Here is a 14,654-nt window from a genome sequence, read left to right as displayed (position 1 = left end):
TGATTATAATTTAATCTAGTTCAGGTGAGAATCCTCTGGTGACCTCTCTGTAGGGGTCAGAGGTCAGGTGACCTCTCTGTAGGGGTCAGAGGTCAGGTGAACTCTCTGTAGGGGTCAGAGGTCAGGTGAACTCTCTGTAGGGGTTAGAGATCAGGTGACCTCTCTGTAGGGGTTAGAGGTCAGGTGAACTCTCTGTAGGGGTTAGAGGTCAGGTGAACTCTCTGTAGGGGTTAGAGGTCAGGTGACCTCTCTGTAGGGGTTAGAGGTCAGGTGAACTCTCTGTAGGGGTCAGAGGTCAGGTGAACTCTCTGTAGGGGTTAGAGGTCAGGTGACCTCTCTGTAGGGGTTAGAGGTCAGGTGAACTCTCTGTAGGGGTTAGAGGTCAGGTGAACTCTCTGTAGGGGTTAGAGGTCAGGTGAACTCTCTGTAGGGGTTAGAGGTCAGGTGACCTCTCTGTAGGGGTTAGAGGTCAGGTGAACTCTCTGTAGGGGTCAGATCACAGGTGAACTCTCTGTAGGGGTCAGAGGTCAGGTGAACTCTCTCTAGGGGTCAGAGGTCAGGTGTGACCTGAGGGGTAGTGTAGGGGTCAGAGGTCAGATGTGTTGACCTTTACACACAGGATCAACATGGAGTTTGAATAAACACTTAAAGGTGGAATGGACGATTTTTTTCAGCAAATTTTGTATCATATTTCCTCGTGGCGTGGATAAATAATTAGTCCTGCCACGTGTCAATCATAAAACGCACCTACCGCTCACCTGCAGCAGCGTCAGGCTCGTCCCCACGTTTCCACGTGCCTAAGCGCATGGATCTATCATAATATAGTTCCCTCAGTGTACGGGACAAAATGAAGACGGAGAAAGACAGTTCGAGCTGACGCAGAAGTGGACAGAAATCTACGGGAGACGAGAGATGTGATGCGCTCCGTCGCGCTAATAAACAAACGCACATGTGTGTTGTATCAGTCCACACGGGGGAGTGGCATGTACACGGGGGAGTGGCATGTGCACGGGGGAGTGGCATGTGCACGGGGGAGTGGCATGTACACGGGGGAGTGGCATGTACATGGGGGAGTGGCATGTGCACGGGGGAGTGGCATGTACACGGGGGAGTGGCATGTACACGGGGGAGTGGCATGTACATGGGGGAGTGGCATGTGCACGGGGGAGTGGCATGTACACGGGGTAGTGGCATGTGCACGGGGGAGTGGCATGTACACGGGGGAGTGGCATGTGCACGGGGGAGTGGCATGTGCACGGGGGAGTGGCATGTGCACGGGGGAGTGGCATGTACACGGGGGAGGGGCATGTGCACTTCCGCCTGCGTTCTCAAATCGCCGAAAAATCGTCCATTGCGCCTTTAAATAATAATAATGTTATTTCAGGAACTTTTCCACCAAAATATTTTTTTTGGAGAAACTTCTGACACTTTGACTTGTTTTTATTTCATTTTCATGTGACAAAAGCTCCAAGTTTAGCTTCATATGGCTCCTCCCCCTGCACCAGAGGGCCACGCCTCCTTCACTCTGCAGACCTTAAAGACGCCACTAGAGGGCCACGCCTCCTTCACTCTGCAGACCTTAAAGACGCCACCAGAGGGCTGCTCTGCTCCTTTATTACAGTGTCCTTGTGTCCTTATTACAGTGTCCTTGTGTCCTTATTACAGTGTCCTTATTACAGTGTCCTTGTGTCCTTATTAGAGTGTCCTTATTACAGTGTCCTTGTGTCCTTATTACAGTGTCCTTGTGTCTTTATTACAGTGTCCTTATTACAGTGTCCTTGTGTCCTTATTAGAGTGTCCTTATTACAGTGTCCTTGTGTCCTTATTACAGTGTCCTTATTACAGTGTCCTTGTGTCCTTATTACAGTGTCCTTGTGTCTTTATTACAGTGTCCTTATTACAGTGTCCTTGTGTCCTTATTACAGTGTCCTTGTGTCCTTATTACAGTGTCCTTGTGTCCTTATTACAGTGTCCTTATTACAGTGTCCTTGTGTCCTTATTACAGTGTCCTTATTACAGTGTCCTTGTGTCCTTATTAGAGTGTCCTTATTACAGTGTCCTTGTGTCCTTATTACAGTGTCCTTGTGTCCTTATTACAGTGTCCTTGTGTCCTTATTACAGTGTCCTTATTACAGTGTCCTTGTGTCCTTATTAGAGTGTCCTTATTACAGTGTCCTTGTGTCCTTATTACAGTGTCCTTATTACAGTGTCCTTGTGTCCTTATTACAGTGTCCTTATTAAAGTGTCCTTGTGTCCTTATTACAGTGTCCTTATTACAGTGTCCTTGTGTCCTTATTACAGTGTCCTTATTACAGTGTCCTTGTGTCCTTATTAGAGTGTCCTTATTACAGTGTCCGTGTGTCCTTATTACAGTGTCCTTGTGTCCTTATTACAGTGTCCTTATTACAGTGTCCTTGTGTCCTTATTAGAGTGTCCTTATTACAGTGTCCTTGTGTCCTTATTACAGTGTCCTTATTACAGTGTCCTTGTGTCCTTATTACAGTGTCCTTGTGTTCTTATTACAGTGTCCTTATTACAGTGTCCTTGTGTCCTTATTACAGTGTCCTTGTGTCCTTATTACAGTGTCCTTGTGTCCTTATTACAGTGTCCTTATTACAGTGTCCTTGTGTCCTTATTACAGTGTCCTTATTACAGTGTCCTTGTGTCCTTATTAGAGTGTCCTTATTACAGTGTCCTTGTGTCCTTATTACAGTGTCCTTGTGTCCTTATTACAGTGTCCTTGTGTCCTTATTACAGTGTCCTTGTGTCCTTATTAGAGTGTCCTTATTACAGTGTCCTTGTGTCCTTATTAGAGTGTCCTTATTACAGTGTCCTTGTGTCCTTATTACAGTGTCCTTATTACAGTGTCCTTGTGTCCTTATTAGAGTGTCCTTATTACAGTGTCCTTGTGTCCTTATTACAGTGTCCTTATTACAGTGTCCTTGTGTCCTTATCAGAGTGTCCTTATTACAGTGTCCTTGTGTCCTTATTACAGTGTCCTTATTACAGTGTCCTTGTGTCCTTATTACAGTGTCCTTGTGTCCTTATTACAGTGTCCTTATTACAGTGTCCTTGTGTCCTTATTACAGTGTCCTTGTGTCCTTATTACAGTGTCCTTATTGCAGTGTCCTTGTGTCCTTATTACAGTGTCCTTATTACAGTGTCCTTGTGTCCTTATTACAGTGTCCTTATTACAGTGGACATCCATGAGGCTGTGGACGTCCTACAGGCCGTGGACGTCCTCCAGGCCGTGGACGTCCTCGTTCACAGAAGGAACGGGATCAGGGCTTTTCTGTTTCGGGGATAATCTGGAAACTTCTGCAGGTAAAATCTAAAAGACACAAACAGATGAACGTTATTTTACTTCTACAGTTCTTTCGGTCCAAAGCGGTCCACAGTGGGCCAAAGTGGTCCAAAGCAGGCCAAAGCGGTCCACAGTGGGCCAAAGTGGTCAAAAGCGGGCCAAAGCGGTCCACAGTGGGCCAAAGTGGTCCAAAGTGGGCCGAAGCGGTCCAAAGCGGGCCAAAGCGGTCCAGAGTGGGCCGAAGCGGGCCAAAGTGGGCCAAAGCGGGCGGTCAGTACCTGTGGTGGCCAAAGGCGCGAGGCCCGATGGAGCAGAGCGAGAAGAAGAAGAAGCTGAAGCCGGCGAGATTCCAAACAGTCACAGCAAAACCGAACCACTCCAGGATCTCACACGAGAAGTTTGCACCAGAGACGAGCTCAAAGAGGCCTCCTGAAGAGAGACCAGAACCAGGTCTGAACCAGGTCTGAACCAGGTCTGAACCAGGTCTGAACCAGGTCTAAAACCAGGTCCGAACCAGGTCTAGAACCAGGTCTGGACCAGGTCTAGAACCAGGTCTGGACCAGGTCTGAACCAGGTCTGAACCAGGTCTGAACCAGGTCTAAAACCAGGTCCGAACCAGGTCTAGAACCAGGTCTGGACCAGGTCTAGAACCAGGTCTGGACCAGGTCTGAACCAGGTCTGAACCAGGTCTGGACCAGGTCTGAACCAGGTCTAAAACCAGGTCTGAACCAGGTCTAGAACCAGGTCTGGACCAGGTCTTGGACCAGGTCTGGACCAGGTCTGGACCAGGTCTAGAACCAGGTCTGAACCAGGTCTAAAACCAGGTCTGAACCAGGTCTAGAACCAGGTCTAGAACCAGGTCTGGACCAGGTCTGGACCAGGTCTGGACCAAGTCTAAAACCAGGTCTGAACCAGGTCTAGAACCAGGTCTGGACCAGGTCTTGGACCAGGTCTGGACCAGGTCTGGACCAGGTCTAGAACCAGGTCTGAACCAGGTCTAAAACCAGGTGTAGAACCAGGTCTAGAGCCAGGTGTGGACTAGGTCTGGACCAGGTCTAGAGCCAGGTCTGGACCAGGTCTGGACCAGGTCTGGACCAGGTATGAAACAGGTCTGAACCAGGCCTAGAACCGGGTCTGAACCAGGTCTGGACCAGGTCTAGATCCAGGTCTGAACCAGGTCTAAAACCAGGTCTGAACCAGGTCTATTACCAGGTCTGGACCAGGTCTGAACCAGGTCTGAACCAGGTCTAAAACCAGGTCTGAACCAGGTCAGAACCAGGTCTGAACCAGGTCTGGAGCAGGTCTGGAGCAGGTCTTGACCAGGTCTGAACCAGGTCTGAACCAGGTCTAAAACCAGGTCTGAACCAGGTCTAGAACCAGATCTGAAACAGGTCTAAAACCAGGTCTGAACCAGGTCTAGAACCAGGTCTGGACCAGGTCTGGACCAGGTCTGAACCAGGTCTGAACCAGGTCAGAACCAGGACTAAAACCAGGTCTGAACCAGGTCTAGAACCAGGTCTGGACCAGGTCTGGACCAGGTCTGGACCAGGTCTAGAACCAGGTCTGAACCAGGTCTAAAACTAGGTCTGAACCAGGTCTAGAACCAGGTCTGGACCAGGTCTAGAACCAGGTCTGGACCAGGTCTGAACCAGGTCTGGACCAGGTCTGAACCAGGTCTGAACCAGGTCTAGAACCAGGTCTGGACTAGATCTGGACCAGGTCTGGACCAGGTCTGAACCAGGTCTGAACCAGGTCTGAACCAGGTCTGGACCAGGTCTGGACCAGGTCTGAACGAGGTCTAGAACAAGGTCTGGACTAGATCTGGACCAGGTCTGAACCAGGTTTAGAACCAGGTCTAGAACCAGGTCTGGACCAGGTCTGGACCAGGTCTGAACCAGGTCTGAACCAGGTCTAGAACAAGGTCTGGACTAGATCTGGACCAGGTCTGAACCAGGTCTAAAACCAGGTCTAAAACCAGGTCTGAACCAGGTCTAGAACCAGGTCTGGACCAGGTCTTGGACCAGGTCTGGACCAGGTCTAGAACCAGGTCTGAAACAGGTCTAAAACCAGGTCTGAACCAGGTCTAGAACCAGGTCTGGACCAGGTCTTGACCAGGTCTGGACCAGGTCTAGAACCAGGTCTGAACCAGGTCTAGATCGAGGTCTGAACCAGGTCTAAAACCAGGTCTAAAACCAGGTCTGGACCAGGTCTGGACCAGGTCTAGAACCAGGTCTGAAACAGGTCTAAAACCAGGTCAGAACCAGGTCTAGAACCAGGTCTGGACTAGATCTGGACCAGGTCTGGAACCAGGTCAGAACCAGGTCCGGACCAGGTCTGGACCAGGTCTAGAACCAGGTCTGAACCAGGTCTAGAACAAGGTCTGAACCAGGTCTAAAACCAGGTCTGGACCAGGTCTGGACCAGGTCTGGACCAGGTCTAGAACCAGGTCTGAACCAGGGCCAAAACCAGGTCAGAACCAGGTCTAGAACCAGGTCTGGACCAGGTCTAGAACCAGGTCTGGACCAGGTCTGGACCAGGTCTGAACCAGGTATAGAACCAAGTCAGAACCAGGTCTAGAACCAGGTCTGGACCAGGTCTGGACCAGGTCTGATCCAGGTCTAGAACCAGGTCTGGACCAGGTCAGAACCAGGTCTGAACCAGGTCTGAACCAGGTCTAGAACCAGGTCTTAACCAGGCCTGAACCAGGTCTGAACCAGGTCTGGACCAGGTCTGAACCAGGTCTAGAACCAGGTCTGAACCAGGTCTGAACCAGGTCTGAACCAGGTCTGGACCAGGTCTGAACCAGGTCTATAACCAGGTCTGGACCAGGTCTAGAACCAGGTCTGGACCAGGTCTGAACCAGGTCTAGAACAAGGTCTGAACCAGGTCTAAAACCAGGTCTGGACCAGGTCTGGACCAGGTCTGAACCAGGTCTGGACCAGGTCTGAACCAGGTCTGAACCAGGTCTAAAACCAGGTCTGAACCAGGTCTAGAACCAGGTCTGGACCAGGTCTTGGACCAGGTCTGGACCAGGTCTGGACCAAGTCTAGAACCAGGTCTGAACCAGGTCTAAAACGAGGTCTGAACCAGGTCTAGAACCAGGTCTGGACCAGGTCTGGACCAGGTCTGAATCAGGTCTAGAACCAGGTCTGGACCAGGTCTTGGACCAGGTCTGGACCAGGTCTGGACCAGGTCTAGAACCAGGTCTGAACCAGGTCTAAAACCAGGTCTGAACCAGGTCTAGAACCAGGTCTAGAACCAGGTCTGGACCAGGTCTGGACCAGGTCTGAACCAGGTCTAGAACCAGGTGTAGAACCAGGTCTAGAGCCAGGTCTGGACCAGGTCTGGACCAGGTCTAGAGCCAGGTCTGTACCAGGTCTGGACCAGGTCTGGACCAGGTCTGAACCAGGTCTAGAACCAGGTGTAGAACCAGGTCTAGAGCCAGGTCTGGACCAGGTCTGAACCAGGTCTGGACTAGGCCTGAACCAGGTCTAAAACCAGGTCTGAACCAGGTCTAGAACCAGGTCTGGACCAGGTCTTGGACCAGGTCTGGACCAGGTCTGGACCAGGTCTAGAACCAGGTCTGAACCAGGTCTAAAACCAGGTCTGAACCAGGTCTAGAAGCAGGTCTAGAACCAGGTCTGGACCAGGTCTGGACCAAGTCTAAAACCAGGTCTGAACCAGGTCTAGAACCAGGTCTGGACAGGGTCTTGGACCAGGTCTGGACCAGGTCTGGACCAGGTCTAGAACCAGGTCTGAACCAGGTCTAAAACCAGGTCTGAACCAGGTCTAGAACCAGGTCTAGAACCAGGTCTGAACCAGGTCTGAACCAGGTCTAGAACCAGGTCAGGACCAGGTCTTGGACCAGGTCTGGACCAGGTCTGGACCAGGTCTAGAACCAGGTCTGAACCAGGTCTAAAACCAGGTCTGAACCAGGTCTAGAACCAGGTCTAGAACCAGGTCTGGACCAGGTCTGGACCAGGTCTGGACCAGGTCTGGACCAAGTCTAAAACCAGGTCTGAACCAGGTCTAGAACCAGGTCTGGACCAGGTCTTGGACCAGGTCTGGACCAGGTCTGGACCAGGTCTAGAACCAGGTCTGAACCAGGTCTAAAACCAGGTCTGAACCAGGTCTAGAACCAGGTCTAGAACCAGGTCTGGACCAGGTCTGGATCAGGTCTGAACCAGGTCTAGAACCAGGTGTAGAACCAGGTCTAGAGCCAGGTCTGGACCAGGTCTGGACCAGGTCTAGAGCCAGGTCTGGACCAGGTCTGGACCAGGTCTGGACCAGGTCTGGACCAGGTCTGAACCAGGTATGAAACAGGTCTGAACCAGGCCTAGAACCGGGTCTGAACCAGGTCTGGACCAGGTCTAGATCCAGGTCTGAACTAGGTCTAAAACCAGGTCTGAACCAGGTCTATTACCAGGTCTGGACCAGGTCTGAACCAGGTCTGGACAAGATCTGGACCAGGTCTGGACCAGGTCTGAACCAGGTCTGAACCAGGTCTGGACCAGGTCTGGACCAGGTCTGAACCAGGTCTAGAACAAGGTCTGGACTAGATCTGGACCAGGTCTGAACCAGGTTTAGAACCAGGTCTAGAACCAGGTATGGACCAGGTCTGGACCAGGTCTGAACCAGGTCTGAACCAGGTCTAGAACAAGGTCTGGACTAGATCTGGACCAGGTCTGAACCAGGTCTGAACCAGGTCTAAAACCAGGTCTAAAACCAGGTCTGAACCAGGTCTAGAACCAGGTCTGGACCAGGTCTAGAACCAGGTCTGAACCAGGTCTAAAACCAGGTCTAAAACCAGGTCTGGACCAGGTCTGGACCAGGTCTAGAACCAGGTCTGAAACAGGTCTAAAACCAGGTCAGAACCAGGTCTAGAACCAGGTCTGGACTAGATCTGGACCAGGTCTGGAACCAGGTCAGAACCAGGTCCGGACCAGGTCTGGACCAGGTCTAGAACCAGGTCTGAACCAGGTCTAGAACCAGGTCTAGAACCAGGTCTGGACCAGGTCTAGAACCAGGTCTGGACCAGGTCTGGACCAGGTCTGAACCAAGTCTAGAACCAGGTCTGAAACAGGTCTAAAACCAGGTCTGAACCAGGTCTAGAACCAGGTCTGGACTAAATCGGGACCAGGTCTGGAACCAGGTCAGAACCAGGTCCGGACCAGGTCTGGAGAAGGTCTAGACCAGGTCTGAACCAGGTCTAGAACCAGGTCTGGACCAGGTCTGAACCAGGTCTGGACCAGGTCTGGAACCAGGTCTAGAACCAGGTCTGAACTAGGCCTAGAACCGGGTCTGAACCAGGTCTGAACGCAGGTCTGGACCAGGTCTGAACCAGGTATAGAACCAAGTCAGAACCAGGTCTAGAACCAGGTCTGGACCAGGTCTGGACCAGGTCTGATCCAGGTCTAGAACCAGGTCTGGACCAGGTCAGAACCAGGTCTGAACCAGGTCTGAACCAGGTCTAGAACCAGGTCTTAACCAGGCCTGAACCAGGTCTGAACCAGGTCTGGACCAGGTCTGAACCAGGTCTAGAACCAGGTCTGAACCAGGTCTGAACCAGGTCTGAACCAGGTCTGGACCAGGTCTGAACCAGGTCTATAACCAGGTCTGGACAAGGTCTAGAACCAGGTCTTGACCAGGTCTGAACCAGGTCTAGAACAAGGTCTGAACCAGGTCTAAAACCAGGTCTGGACCAGGTCTGGACCAGGTCTGAACCAGGTCTGGACCAGGTCTTAACCAGGTCTGAACCAGGTCTAAAACCAGGTCTGAACCAGGTCTAGAACCAGGTCTGGACCAGGTCTTGGACCAGGTCTGGACCAGGTCTGGACCAAGTCTAGAACCAGGTCTAAACCAGGTCTAAAACCAGGTCTGAACCAGGTCTAGAACCAGGTCTGGACCAGGTCTGGACCAGGTCTGGACCAGGTCTAAAACCAGGTCTGAACCAGGTCTAGAACCAGGTCTGGACCAGGTCTTGGACCAGGTCTGGACCAGGTCTGCACCAGGTCTAGAACCAGGTCTGAACCAGGTCTAAAACCAGGTCTGAACCAGGTCTAGAACCAGGTCTAGAACCAGGTCTGGACCAGGTCTGGACCAGGTCTGAACCAGGTCTAGAACCAGGTGTAGAACCAGGTCTAGAGCCAGGTCTGGACCAGGTCTGGACCAGGTCTAGAGCCAGGTCTGGACCAGGTCTGGACCAGGTCTGGACCAGGTCTGAACCAGGTATGAAACAGGTCTAGAACCAGGTCTGAACCAGGTCTAGAACAAGGTCTAGAACCAGGTCTGAACCAGGCCTAGAACCGGGTCTGAACCAGGTCTGGACCAGGTCTAGATCCAGGTCTGAACCAGGTCTGAACCAGGTCTAGAACCAGGTCTGAACCAGGTCTATTACCAGGTCTGGACCAGGTCTGAACCAGGTCTAGAACCAGGTCTGGACCAGGTCTGGACCAGGTCTGGACCAGGTCTGGACCAAGTCTAAAACCAGGTCTGAACCAGGTCTAGAACCAGGTCTGGACCAGGTCTTGGACCAGGTCTGGACCATGTCTGGACCAGGTCTAGAACCAGGTCTGAACCAGGTCTAAAACCAGGTCTGAACCAGGTCTAGAACCAGGTCTAGAACCAGGTCTGGACCAGGTCTGGACCAGGTCTGAACCAGGTCTAGAACAAGGTGTAGAACCAGGTCTAGAGCCAGGTCTGGACCAGGTCTGAACCAGGTCTGGACCAGGTCTGAACCAGGTCTGGACCAGGTCTAGAACCAGGTCTGAACCAGGTCTAAAACCAGGTCTGAACCAGGTCTAGAACCAGGTCTAGAACCAGGTCTGGACCAGGTCTGGACCAGGTCTGGACCAGGTCTGGACCAAGTCTAAAACCAGGTCTGAACCAGGTCTAGAACCAGGTCTGGACCAGGTCTTGGACCAGGTCTGGACCAGGTCTGGACCAGGTCTAGAACCAGGTCTGAACCAGGTCTAAAACCAGGTCTGAACCAGGTCTAGAACCAGTTCTAGAACCAGGTCTGAACCAGGTCTAAAACCAGGTCTGAACCAGGTCTAGAACCAGGTCTGGACCAGGTCTTGGACCAGGTCTGGACCAGGTCTGGACCAGGTCTAGAACCAGGTCTAGAACCAGGTCTGGACCAGGTCTGGACCAGGTCTGGACCAAGTCTAAAACCAGGTCTGAACCAGGTCTAGAACCAGGTCTGGACCAGGTCTTGGACCAGGTCTGGACCAGGTCTAGAACCAGGTCTGGACCAGGTCTAGAACAAGGTCTAGAACCAGGTCTGGACCAGGTCTGGACCAGGTCTGAACCAGGTCTAGAACCAGGTGTAGAACCAGGTCTAGAGCCAGGTCTGGACCAGGTCTGGACCAGGTCTAGAGCCAGGTCTGGACCAGGTCTGGACCAGGTCTGAACCAGGTATGAAACAGGTCTGAACCAGGCCTAGAACCGGGTCTGAACCAGGTCTGGACCAGGTCTAGATCCAGGTCTGAACCAGGTCTAAAACCAGGTCTGAACCAGGTCTATTACCAGGTCTGGACCAGGTCTGAACCAGGTCTGGACAAGATCTGGACCAGGTCTGGACCAGGTTTGGACCAGGTCTGAACCAGGTCTGAACCAGGTCTGGACCAGGTCTGAACCAGGTCTGAACCAGGTCTAGAACAAGGTCTCGACTAGATCTGGACCAGGTCTGAACCAGGTTTAGAACCAGGTCTAGAACAAGGTCTGGACTAGATCTGGACCAGGTCTGAACCAGGTCTAAAACCAGGTCTGAACCAGGTCTAGAACCAGGTCTAGAACCAGGTCTGGACCAGGTCTGGACCAGGTCTGGACCAAGTCTAAAACCAGGTCTGAACCAGGTCTAGAACCAGGTCTGGACCAGGTCTTGGACCAGGTCTGGACCAGGTCTGGACCAGGTCTAGAACCAGGTCTGAACCAGGTCTAAAACCAGGTCTGAACCAGGTCTAGAACCAGGTCTAGAACCAGGTCTGGACCAGGTCTGGATCAGGTCTGAACCAGGTCTAGAACCAGGTGTAGAACCAGGTCTAGAGCCAGGTCTGGACCAGGTCTGGACCAGGTCTAGAGCCAGGTCTGGACCAGGTCTGGACCAGGTCTGGACCAGGTCTGGACCAGGTCTGAACCAGGTATGAAACAGGTCTGAACCAGGCCTAGAACCGGGTCTGAACCAGGTCTGGACCAGGTCTAGATCCAGGTCTGAACTAGGTCTAAAACCAGGTCTGAACCAGGTCTATTACCAGGTCTGGACCAGGTCTGAACCAGGTCTGGACAAGATCTGGACCAGGTCTGGACCAGGTCTGAACCAGGTCTGAACCAGGTCTGGACCAGGTCTGGACCAGGTCTGAACCAGGTCTAGAACAAGGTCTGGACTAGATCTGGACCAGGTCTGAACCAGGTTTAGAACCAGGTCTAGAACCAGGTATGGACCAGGTCTGGACCAGGTCTGAACCAGGTCTGAACCAGGTCTAGAACAAGGTCTGGACTAGATCTGGACCAGGTCTGAACCAGGTCTGAACCAGGTCTAAAACCAGGTCTAAAACCAGGTCTGAACCAGGTCTAGAACCAGGTCTGGACCAGGTCTAGAACCAGGTCTGAACCAGGTCTAAAACCAGGTCTAAAACCAGGTCTGGACCAGGTCTGGACCAGGTCTAGAACCAGGTCTGAAACAGGTCTAAAACCAGGTCAGAACCAGGTCTAGAACCAGGTCTGGACTAGATCTGGACCAGGTCTGGAACCAGGTCAGAACCAGGTCCGGACCAGGTCTGGACCAGGTCTAGAACCAGGTCTGAACCAGGTCTAGAACCAGGTCTAGAACCAGGTCTGGACCAGGTCTAGAACCAGGTCTGGACCAGGTCTGGACCAGGTCTGAACCAAGTCTAGAACCAGGTCTGAAACAGGTCTAAAACCAGGTCTGAACCAGGTCTAGAACCAGGTCTGGACTAAATCGGGACCAGGTCTGGAACCAGGTCAGAACCAGGTCCGGACCAGGTCTGGAGCAGGTCTAGACCAGGTCTGAACCAGGTCTAGAACCAGGTCTGGACCAGGTCTGAACCAGGTCTGGACCAGGTCTGGAACCAGGTCTAGAACCAGGTCTGAACTAGGCCTAGAACCGGGTCTGAACCAGGTCTGAACGCAGGTCTGGACCAGGTCTGAACCAGGTCTAGAACCAGGTCTGGACCAGGTCTGAACCAGGTCTGGACCAGGTCTGGAACCAGGTCTAGAACCAGGTCTGAACTAGGCCTAGAACCGGGTCTGAACCAGGTCTGAACGCAGGTCTGGACCAGGTCTGAACCAGGTATAGAACCAAGTCAGAACCAGGTCTAGAACCAGGTCTGGACCAGGTCTGGACCAGGTCTGATCCAGGTCTAGAACCAGGTCTGGACCAGGTCAGAACCAGGTCTGAACCAGGTCTGAACCAGGTCTAGAACCAGGTCTTAACCAGGCCTGAACCAGGTCTGAACCAGGTCTGGACCAGGTCTGAACCAGGTCTAGAACCAGGTCTGAACCAGGTCTGAACCAGGTCTGAACCAGGTCTGGACCAGGTCTGAACCAGGTCTATAACCAGGTCTGGACAAGGTCTAGAACCAGGTCTGGACCAGGTCTGAACCAGGTCTAGAACAAGGTCTGAACCAGGTCTAAAACCAGGTCTGGACCAGGTCTGGACCAGGTCTGAACCAGGTCTGGACCAGGTCTTAACCAGGTCTGAACCAGGTCTAAAACCAGGTCTGAACCAGGTCTAGAACCAGGTCTGGACCAGGTCTTGGACCAGGTCTGGACCAGGTCTGGACCAAGTCTAGAACCAGGTCTAAACCAGGTCTAAAACCAGGTCTGAACCAGGTCTAGAACCAGGTCTGGACCAGGTCTGGACCAGGTCTTGGACCAGGTCTGGACCAGGTCTGGACCAAGTCTAGAACCAGGTCTAAACCAGGTCTAAAACCAGGTCTGAACCAGGTCTAGAACCAGGTCTGGACCAGGTCTGGACCAGGTCTGGACCAGGTCTAAAACCAGGTCTGAACCAGGTCTAGAACCAGGTCTGGACCAGGTCTTGGACCAGGTCTGGACCAGGTCTGCACCAGGTCTAGAACCAGGTCTGAACCAGGTCTAAAACCAGGTCTGAACCAGGTCTAGAACCAGGTCTAGAACCAGGTCTGGACCAGGTCTGGACCAGGTCTGAACCAGGTCTAGAACCAGGTGTAGAACCAGGTCTAGAGCCAGGTCTGGACCAGGTCTGGACCAGGTCTAGAGCCAGGTCTGGACCAGGTCTGGACCAGGTCTGGACCAGGTCTGAACCAGGTATGAAACAGGTCTAGAACCAGGTCTGAACCAGGTCTAGAACAAGGTCTAGAACCAGGTCTGAACCAGGCCTAGAACCGGGTCTGAACCAGGTCTGGACCAGGTCTAGATCCAGGTCTGAACCAGGTCTGAACCAGGTCTAGAACCAGGTCTGAACCAGGTCTATTACCAGGTCTGGACCAGGTCTGAACCAGGTCTAGAACCAGGTCTGGACCAGGTCTGGACCAGGTCTGGACCAGGTCTGGACCAAGTCTAAAACCAGGTCTGAACCAGGTCTAGAACCAGGTCTGGACCAGGTCTTGGACCAGGTCTGGACCATGTCTGGACCAGGTCTAGAACCAGGTCTGAACCAGGTCTAAAACCAGGTCTGAACCAGGTCTAGAACCAGGTCTAGAACCAGGTCTGGACCAGGTCTGGACCAGGTCTGAACCAGGTCTAGAACAAGGTGTAGAACCAGGTCTAGAGCCAGGTCTGGACCAGGTCTGAACCAGGTCTGGACCAGGTCTGAACCAGGTCTGGACCAGGTCTAGAACCAGGTCTGAACCAGGTCTAAAACCAGGTCTGAACCAGGTCTAGAACCAGGTCTAGAACCAGGTCTGGACCAGGTCTGGACCAGGTCTGGACCAGGTCTGGACCAAGTCTAAAACCAGGTCTGAACCAGGTCTAGAACCAGGTCTGGACCAGGTCTTGGACCAGGTCTGGACCAGGTCTGGACCAGGTCTAGAACCAGGTCTGAACCAGGTCTAAAACCAGGTCTGAACCAGGTCTAGAACCAGTTCTAGAACCAGGTCTGAACCAGGTCTAAAACCAGGTCTGAACCAGGTCTAGAACCAGGTCTGGACCAGGTCTTGGACCAGGTCTGGACCAGGTCTGGACCAGGTCTAGAACCAGGTCTAGAACCAGGTCTGGACCAGGTCTGGACCAGGTCTGGACCAAGTCTAAAACCAGGTCTGAACCAGGTCTAGAACCAGGTCTGGACCAGGTCTTGGACCAGGTCTGGACCAGGTCTAGAACCAGGTCTGGACCAGGTCTAGAACAAGGT

The 14,654-nt window shown here is 52.7% G+C and overlaps 1 protein-coding gene and 1 long non-coding RNA gene across 4 annotated transcripts in view; one reads left to right on the top strand and one right to left on the bottom strand.

Moving 5' to 3' along the window:
* Window positions 1-40: 40 nt before the first annotated feature.
* LOC140377856 (uncharacterized) lies at window positions 41-617 on the top strand. 3 transcript variants are annotated; one of them, XR_011930132.1, is made up of 4 exons: window positions 41-142; window positions 179-403; window positions 440-531; window positions 598-617. It is a non-coding gene; the product is annotated as an uncharacterized lncRNA (long non-coding RNA). The 3 variants fall into 3 exon arrangements; XR_011930133.1 differs by having other exon boundaries at window positions 440-560; XR_011930134.1 differs by lacking the exons at window positions 41-142; window positions 179-403 and adding an exon at window positions 410-432 and having other exon boundaries at window positions 469-531.
* Window positions 618-3,140: 2,523 nt separating this feature from the next.
* Window positions 3,141-14,654, bottom strand: part of LOC140378047 (3-oxo-5-alpha-steroid 4-dehydrogenase 2-like) — a 52,671-nt gene continuing 41,157 nt past the window's right edge. The window contains exons 4-5 of the mRNA XM_072463678.1: window positions 3,583-3,733; window positions 3,141-3,331 (exon numbers count right to left, since the gene is read on the bottom strand). Coding sequence (XP_072319779.1) covers window positions 3,265-3,331; window positions 3,583-3,733 — 218 coding nt within the window. The 3' untranslated portion in view covers window positions 3,141-3,264. The remainder of the gene's footprint in view (window positions 3,332-3,582; window positions 3,734-14,654) is intronic.

The sequence above is a fragment of the Eucyclogobius newberryi genome, unplaced genomic scaffold (genome assembly GCF_026437365.1).
Source record: "Eucyclogobius newberryi isolate DKJ021-1_F unplaced genomic scaffold, fEucNew1.0.hap1 SCAF_4, whole genome shotgun sequence".
Taxonomy (NCBI): Eukaryota; Metazoa; Chordata; class Actinopteri; order Gobiiformes; family Gobiidae; genus Eucyclogobius; species Eucyclogobius newberryi.
This window is presented reverse-complemented; position numbering and strand designations above follow the sequence as displayed.